Source organism: Fusarium flagelliforme, assembly GCF_020744385.1.
Source record: "Fusarium flagelliforme strain FIESC 12 MPI-CAGE-AA-0113 chromosome Unknown B0J16scaffold_2, whole genome shotgun sequence".
Classification (NCBI taxonomy): Eukaryota; Fungi; Ascomycota; class Sordariomycetes; order Hypocreales; family Nectriaceae; genus Fusarium; species Fusarium flagelliforme.
In genome coordinates this window covers 558,781-566,979 of record NW_025763504.1, presented here as the reverse complement: position 1 = coordinate 566,979, position 8,199 = coordinate 558,781, and the positions used below count along the sequence as shown (strand labels likewise).

At 48.0% G+C, this 8,199-nt stretch overlaps 3 protein-coding genes across 3 annotated transcripts; all 3 read right to left on the bottom strand.

Annotated features, from left to right (window-relative positions):
• B0J16DRAFT_410669 (uncharacterized protein) lies at nucleotides 1–1,505 on the bottom strand. The gene is made up of 4 exons (XM_046133179.1): nucleotides 717–1,505; nucleotides 344–670; nucleotides 167–293; nucleotides 1–109 (listed from the first exon to the last, which is right to left on the bottom strand). Exons 1-4 carry the CDS (start codon nucleotides 1,391–1,393, stop codon nucleotides 59–61), a joined length of 1,182 nt encoding a protein of 393 aa, XP_045985815.1. The 5' UTR covers nucleotides 1,394–1,505; the 3' UTR covers nucleotides 1–58.
• Nucleotides 1,506–2,451: 946 nt separating this feature from the next.
• B0J16DRAFT_393998 (uncharacterized protein) lies at nucleotides 2,452–4,220 on the bottom strand (the record flags this gene model as incomplete). The annotated part of the gene is made up of 2 exons (XM_046132108.1): nucleotides 2,452–3,764; nucleotides 3,855–4,220. The coding sequence occupies 2 exons, from the start codon at nucleotides 4,218–4,220 to the stop codon at nucleotides 2,601–2,603; spliced, it is 1,530 nt and encodes a 509-aa protein (XP_045985814.1). The 3' UTR covers nucleotides 2,452–2,600.
• A 141-nt stretch (nucleotides 4,221–4,361) lies between these two features.
• B0J16DRAFT_410668 (uncharacterized protein) lies at nucleotides 4,362–7,852 on the bottom strand (the record flags this gene model as incomplete). Its single annotated transcript, XM_046133178.1, has 2 exons — nucleotides 4,362–4,581; nucleotides 5,853–7,852. 2 exons carry the CDS (start codon nucleotides 7,850–7,852, stop codon nucleotides 4,362–4,364), a joined length of 2,220 nt encoding a protein of 739 aa, XP_045985813.1.
• Nucleotides 7,853–8,199: the final 347 nt, after the last annotated feature.

Sequence of the window (8,199 nt, the reverse complement as noted above, 5' to 3'; positions counted from 1 at the left end):
TGAGTATATTCATGTCTATAGATGTGTTCAGAGTATTCAAGATAATATGTCAAATAATCTAGTTCTCGTCCATCAGATAAACGTCACGCTCGAGGGCACGAGTGTTCAGCTGGTAGTGCATTGTTAGCTTCGGATATCTCTATGTTCAGAGATTGGCGTTACTTACCACCCTGTAAGGGATGTTGTGGAGATCATTGATACCGATCTGAGCAGCATCAGTAAGAATCTCGTTCTTGAGAATCTGAATGAGCTTCTTGGGACCCTCAGGACCGTAAACGTTGGAGTAGAGGAAACTGCAAAGTATTAACATGGAGTTGGTTTTCATGGGTAGTGAGATACTTACGGACGACCAAGACCAACAGCCTTGACACCAAGAGCCAACAGCTTGATGACGTCGCTACCGTAGCGAACACCACTGTCGGCAATAACCTCAGTCTTCTTGAACACTTCAGGGGCGTTGCGCCGGATCTCGTACGCAATCTCGAGAGGAGAGGGAGAGTAATCGGCTTGTCGACCACCATGGTTGGACAACCAAATACCATCAGCGCCGGCTTCCACGGCACGGAGAGCGTCTTCGACGGTGGTGATGCCCTTGAGGATGATGGGGAGCTTGGTGTGCTCGCGGAGCTGGTCGAGTAGGTCCCAGCTGAGAACAGAGGTAGCGGCGTTGCTAGTTATGTCAGTCAAGTTCAAACTTCGAGTAACGAGATACTTACGCATTGGTGGTGTCGTAGCGAGCAGCGCGGTGACGAACAGCAGTACCAGGAGCATCAATGGTCCAGACAAAAGCCTTCACACCCTGAGCCTCGGCGCGCTTCATAGCATCCCAAGTCACAGAAAGGTTTCCGTTGGTGTAGATCTGCTGGAAGATAGTGTTACCGCGCTTCTTTCGTTGAGCACCAATCTCCTCGATAGACTTGGTGGCATAAAGAGCAGCGACGTAGAGAATGTCCTCGTCGGCGGCCGCATCGACAAAGTTGAGTTCGCCACGCTCTTCGTCACCGTAACCAGCACGGGTAGCGGGCGAGATGAAGAACGGAGCGCTGAAGTTGTGGCCGAGGATACTGACACCCATAGTCTCGTTGAGGCCGGTGATGCTGGCGAGTTGGTGAGGTCGAACTCGAGCCTTTTCCCAGACCTTGAGATTGTTGCGGTACGACCATTCTCCCGCAGCGGCAGTGCGATAGAAAGCGTACTGCTGATCAGTAAGACTTTGACGAGCGGCAAAGTCGAAGTCAGGAACACCACGGATATCCTTGAGAAGAGGGCGGCTCTTCTCAGTCCAGTTGGTGCTGCTGAGATAGGACTGGAGTCCTGTGTCAGGCTCGTTCAGGAAGTCATCGTAGGCCGAAACGGCAGTCGCCATCGAGGCAATGAGAGTAGAAACACGCATTTTGGGTATAGTGTGACCTTCCAGAGGTTTAAAAGAGTGACGTAGCGACTGGGCTAGAGGAAGAAGGAGTGACTGGGTCAGAAGAAGGAGCGACGATGGTGGTAAGTCTGAGAGGGTACGTGATTGAGCGAAGAGGTCACGGAATTAAGTATGAGCTCTAGTCAACGCCGATAATGGCCAAGCTTTCCCCATCGTGGAGTTGTCCTTGATATTGCTGTGGATCTTCATGCCTTGTATTAATGAAGAGTGGATACGGTATCTTTCGTGTATGGCTCGCTTGAAACCGTGATGCGATTGATAAGATGAGGAGGTAGTCGCGATTGAATTGAGCCACGACTGCCCCGAATGAATAGAGGCTCTAGATTGTGCCTTCCAGACTACCTAGATAAGTTTTAGTATAAGAAAACGTCATTGATATTAAAAATGACTCCGGATACCGAGTTGCGTCTATTTCCTTCTTCCATGTCTCATATTTAATCCCGATTCCATGGGTTTACCCTAGAGTTTCAGAACAAATTCCTCCAATCCAATACCACGCCAAGGCGGATATTAGAGCCTCACAGTCTGCATGGAGTATACAATCTCCATTATCTCCACTATTAACTTCATCTCATGTCTTAGCAAGCATATGTAAGTCAAAGTGGGATGCCGAGTAGTATCCCCAGAACCCCCACGTTTCATCGTCAACTCCACAATGTTGGAGTTCTCCATACAATCCACAAAAACAACGGCCAAGACGTCTTTGATAGGAAATAAAGACTCAAAGAGTCCGCACAGAAGATGAAACCGATTGCTCTATCTCAAATGAGCATAGACCGGATAATTACCGCTATCGCTTTGACAGCTGCGGTAATTAGACGTCTCGTTCACGACCAAGCCAAACCATGTATTTTCTCCGTCCCGCTTATTTACAAACTGTAAATCCAAGAATTACTCCACGGGGAATTATACGGGCGAGGACCCCTTGTCGAATCGCTTTTTCAGTTACAGAAACATTCTTGGCGCAATATGTCTCAAGCCGCACAGCCGAGACATTCTGCGTGGGAAGTGGATAAAACACCAAGTCTAGGTGACACGAAAGGGTCGCGATAGTCAATCACAAAAGTTTGTAGTGAGAGAGGGGATTGATGGTCTTGAACGGCACATCTACCTGTTGAATAAGGAAAAAAAAAACGATTGGCATACGGCTGGATACAGGAAGCGGATACTAGGAAATATTCGTATCATGCTTCTTTGACTCGAGATACTCGTTCAATCGACGATGAACTCTATCCGGCAGGCATGTCAAGTCCATGATCATAAGCGGAGTTTCTTCATCGACATATTTTATCCTAGTGTAAATACCCCCTGTGCCATTGTACGGATACTCAGCATCCGACTGCGCCCATGGATGAAGGTCCACGATCTCTTGTGGGAAACATAATCTTTGCAAAGTGAACATGTTTTCCGTGAACCAAATCTGCGCGTCGTAGTCGAAAGCTGTAAAAGTCGCTTGAAAAAGAAACGCCCTGCCAAGATGGAACAGAACTTCGTCGTATTGCTCCAAGGTCAATGGCGGCTCGTCACAGGAGAAGCTCGCCACGTCCAAAGCGGGAACGTGGGCGTCTTTAAACGCGTCAATCAAAAGCTTGCATTTGACTTGAACCCTTTTGATATGTTCCACGTAGTCACCAAAGCCGAAACCACTGACGTCTGTATCCATGTCAGTTGAGGCAAGCCGCCCAGCAATCCCAGCGAGGATCAGTTTCATGACACCCAGCACCATGGTGAGAGTGCTATTCCACCCATGCTCTTTAAACAAGCCCAGACGATAGGTCCAATCTAGTCTTCCGTGCCTTTGTAAGTATAGGCAATCGGGAAACGCTTGGAGATATGATCTCTGCGACACTATCAAAGATGCCAATTGGACTTTGGCCGCAGCAACAAGACCACTTGTCGAAGGTAGGCATACGAAAAGAGCGACCTGATAGTCGTAGCCCACAATGGACAGGATCTTGTAGAATAACTTCTCGTGAATCGAACTAGACAGGCGCCATCCAAGAGTAGTGTCGGCCTGTTCGATAAGGGATCGACGTTCCAGGTTCCGTTTCATTTGGCGATAATGTGTCCATTGATATTGACAACTTGCAGTCGTCAGCAACCTGAAGAAAGATTGAGGCCATGAGGTGAATTCTGTTAAGGCCGCCAGGAAACCTCCAAATTGGTCGTTGGAAATGCGCAGATGACGTTCACCTTCGTCCGGCGACTCAGGAGGGTCGACGATCATTTTCTCATAGCCTTCTGGAACTCGAACTCTGTGAACCCAGCTAAGCTGCTCGTCGATTTCAGACTGTGAACAGGTAACCGGGATATCAACGACTTCAACGCCCAGCTAGTCCAAAAGAAGACGTCGACGTATCGTATCAGGAAGCACATAGAAATAGCCTGGAGCTTCGATGAGAGTGGGCGCCCGAGTATATACGTCCGGTTCCAACACGCGCTTTCGGGAAACTTGTCTTGTGCCTGGTAGGAGAATATCCTCATGTAGAGATGTTGTGACCTCTTGGAAGTTTTCTTGATTCATCCACCCTTGATTCCATTCTGCAGGCCAGTCGAAAGGTTCGGATTCGAAGGACAAGACAGTATGGGGCAAGTCGATTGCTTCTTGACCCATTCCCCTTGTGGTAATTCTATCGTCGAGATCGTCGAGCCAATCGACCAAACCATGACAGTCTAGGCCGACTATGCACATTGGCGGATAGTGCACATCTAAGAGTTTGAATACTTCAAGTTGACCCAGAGAGCGAAACAACTCCCTCGTTATGTGACTGACGCTTTCCCAGGACATTGTCATCAGCCGTATGTTGTGACAGCCGTCCACTGCGGCAGTAGAGAGCGTCATCAGAGCCAACGCAAACTCAGCAGAGTAATCGGGGTCCGCTTCGAGAATGACCACTGTGTCTTTGCATATCCCAGAAGCCTCGAGTTGCTAGCCTGAGGGCTGAAGGGCATCCTTGAGCATAGCGGTGGCTTCAACGTAGTCGACGTTCTGTATGCCATGACCATCTTCTCCAGAGCGGCTTTTCACGACCTCGGCCTTCTTGAACTGCGCCGTAACGTGAAGAATTGGTACGTCCGATCCGGCATCTCTCAGCGCCTTTCGGAGGAGAGGAGGGACAATGACACTCTTCGCGGTCGCACACTGGCCTCTAATATAGCCGAATTTGTGTTGGTCAGGGGGGTGATCTATTTGTAATCCATGACGCAATATTGCGCATAGTAGGCCTCCAGGAATCATGCATCTGAGGCGATGGTAGAGGCGTGTTTTTGAATGCTGTTGTGGGAGTGCATGTGTGAAGGGCAAGTTGATTCTCCAAGCTTGCGGCAAGTGAGGTCCAACCTGCACCGTTATGCTGTCAGCACGTAATAGCCGTACTTAAAGTACCTACCTAAAATTACCTTAAAAGTATAAGTCTCTTTCCTTAAATTTAATAGTAACTATAAGTAAGCATTATAGTTACTAATCTTTAAATTATAGCTGAAGCTTTAGGATATTAAATATTTAAAGTAAATATATTATTATCTATAGTATAAACTTAATTATCTAAGATATATATATTATTTAAAGTATATATCTAATATCTAGAGTATAATTTAATTATTTAAACTATATTAACTCTCTGCAGATTGATTACTAGGTAGGCGTAGGCCTTTAAGATATGCTTTAGGAGGTCCATGTGGTCTGGACGGGGCTATGACGTTTGATGAGTTCAAGGAGTTTAATCAAGGCCAAGTGCTGGAGTAGGACGTCGAAAGCAGATACGCGTCGGTATATACAGGATTCAAATAGAAGCCACGCAACGTTGAGGTGTTGAGGGGATGCCAAAGACTAGGTATGCTGTGACTATCGTGATCGACGTGTTGTATGTCATTACTAGGTACTGGCCTGCTAGTGCCGAAACCCGAGAATTACTCAACGATGGTGGAATCATCAGCCCAACATTCTGAAATTTGAGTCTTCTCGCGGAGGCCGTCACTCCAATAGCTACGAGAGGTCTGCACATCACTATTCAAAGTGTGATCGTGAGAGCCACTGGACGCTCGAATACGTCAAGTCGTGTATTCACACATTCTTGGCCGGTGCATGAAGCTACCTATGTTTGTCAACCAGAGAGACCCAAGAAATAGGACGAACATCAAATGGTATGGTCATAAAGGATTTAGTAAAGTAGTGTACCTGACACTCCCGAGTGCCTCTGAGTGGTAGATACATTCTTTACCAGCGTTTGAACTACCTCGAGGCAAACGGTTTTGGAGGCCATTGAGGAAATTAGAACAGAAGTTTGTCTGATCTGAGAAGCTAAAAACTACGCCAAAGCAATTCGAACGCATCCACTCTTAGTGGTAGACTTTCCTCAGAGCCAGCCTTCCCTGATCGCCATCTAGGTCCTCTAAGACCAGGGAATACTTTACAACTGACTTGGTTCCGTCTTTAACCACGCGAATGTTCAACTTGACATTTGAAGAGAGCTGCCCAGATAAGGAGGCTCCTTGCAAGAGTTCCAGGCTTTCATGATCAAAACCAGCCAGTATAGCTGTCATGCCGAATCCGTTGTCGATAGGGACAGAATACAAAAGCCACCGGGCTGTTAATATGACCAACAAAAGAAGCGGTTGCACCGTTATCACAGCATATAGCCAGGGTGACTTCCGCAGTGTTGGCCGAACGTGCACGATCAATTTGAGGCCCCGATACACCAGACCACTTCCCATGCATGATACATCTGTTAGCCCCTTTGGCTTATCTTCAAGGCAATCATTGTCCGCCAGATCTGGACCGTTTGTATTGGTGATGTTTGACCACACCATGGCGGAAACAGCAGTGGCGGACGAAACAGTGGACCAGGGCGATTGACCGCGAGACTCTAACAAAGGCGCAGCAAGCTGCGTTACCGAAGGCATGTACCAGTTTCTGAATGCGGCTTCATTGAATTTTATGAACTTGTCTGACTTGTGGTGACTGCCACTGCAGACTCCTGCTTGTAGCTCTATGGAGCGACGAGTAATTGACCAGGTTGCCTGACAGCCGCTCTTGGAGACGTCGAATTGCTCACAGTTTGAGGACATCTGGGCACAGTCGAGAGGCCCTGGTTCCTGTATGAGACATAGGTAAACGACATGTCGAGACTCGTTTCTCAATGAGGTGCCGTTGATCAGATGCACGACTGAGTCATTGCTCTTTTGATCTGCTGATGTATCATTCCCATTCCGAGACTGACCACAGGCGTCCATGAACGTCCGATTCCATGTCTCAGGATAAACCGACTTTTCCTCGCTGAGAGTCGCTACGACTCCGGCCACATCTACAGTTATCCTCCAAGACTCCTCGTTTGTGAGAATATCTTGAGCCTTGGCAAGCAAGTTTGGAGAAGGTGTGTCAAGTACGGCAACAGTTCTGTCATCGAGGACTAGCATGTTGAGACCGTAAGGCTTTGGGCTGTGCGACAGTGACGCTTGATCTTCAGCAGACGATCCGGTCGTGGCTATGATGTAAGGCAAGGTGATGTTGAAGAACAGAGCAATCCCAGCACCAGCCCGACGTGGCCCGAGCGGATTGTGATGACCAAAGGTGAGGTAGCTTAGTCCATACTCTTCTGCCAAGACTGTCCTCAAGCTTTCACCGCCCGCGAAGCTCTTATATGCGACACTCAGACCTAGCGGTAGTGCTATCATGCCAGCCAGTGTCAATCTCCAATATACTGAGATATTGGGACCCATGGGCGCATTCCTTAAGATCGCGTCGTAAGTTTGGAGAAAAGAAGAGCCTCCGTGCGCTTCAATCAGGAGGAAAAAGGTTGGTGCCACGGTTGAAAGACACAAGCTCATGATGCTGAGTAAGAACCCCAGAATGATCAATTGATAGGCTCCTTGACCTAGTTGCCAGGATAGGTCTTCATGGGCAACAGAAGCCAATCCAGCTGTCATACAGGCAACAGAGACGACGGCGGCTGCGAGGTTGATGGGTGTAAGCCTTCTTTTGGTTCTCGGTATACCGACAGCCGTACTTGGCTCCTTCGGAATACCTGCAATTTCTTCGATGATGTTGTCTTGCGCCAAAAGCCCACGAAACTTGGGCGTGTCCGAATCATCCTTAGCCTTCAAATTCCCAGATTGTTCTTCGATGACATTATCCTGCGCCAAAAGCCCGCGAAACTTGGGGGTGTTTGGATCATCACCATCTTTCGCGATCGCAGATTGTTCCGCTAGAAGCCCGCGAAGGTCGGATAAATCTTCCTGTTGAGGGTCGCTGGGGGTCGGCCATTGTATCGAAGTAAGGAAAGGCTTTGAAGGGTTGCTGAGCAGATTGAAATAACCTCTAAACTCATGATCTTCGGAGCTCTGAGATCGGTTTGGTTGTTTTTGTTCCTTCGCTAATGATCCTAAAGGTTTATATGGTCGGAATAGCCTTTTGCTTGACATTTCCGTCATTGAATGTTGTCAAAGGAAGTGGCGGTTAACTGAGATGGAAAGTGCAGCGAAGTGGTGTCATTTAAGTCTACATCTGCGACTTAATAAAGCATGATCGGCATGTTGGTCTCCTGCAAATTTAAGGTCAGCTCAGCTCATGCAGCCACTCTGAGAATGACCAATGGGACCTTTCTGAGTAGAACAGGCTGTGAGGGCTTCGTGTCGCCAGCCTTAGTAGAATTGTTCAACCACATGTATGGGTGGAACAGCCTCAAACGAAAAGGAATTGGGGGCGAATTGAGAAAATGCCATGGGTAGAAACCCCGTACATGCAGCCAATTGGCCCTAAAGGGTATCTG

Bases quoted from the DNA above. Each gene is read 5' to 3' on its own strand.
- B0J16DRAFT_410669 (XM_046133179.1), bottom strand. From the start codon at position 1,393: ATGCGTGTTTCTACTCTCATTGCCTCGATGGCGACTGCCGTTTCGGCC. The intron at 671-716 runs GTAAGTATCTCG...TGACATAACTAG, and splicing joins CGCTACGACACCACCAATGC to CAACGCCGCTACCTCTGTTC. The intron at 110-166 runs GTAAGTAACGCC...ATGCACTACCAG, and splicing joins ACAACATCCCTTACAGGGTG to CTGAACACTCGTGCCCTCGA.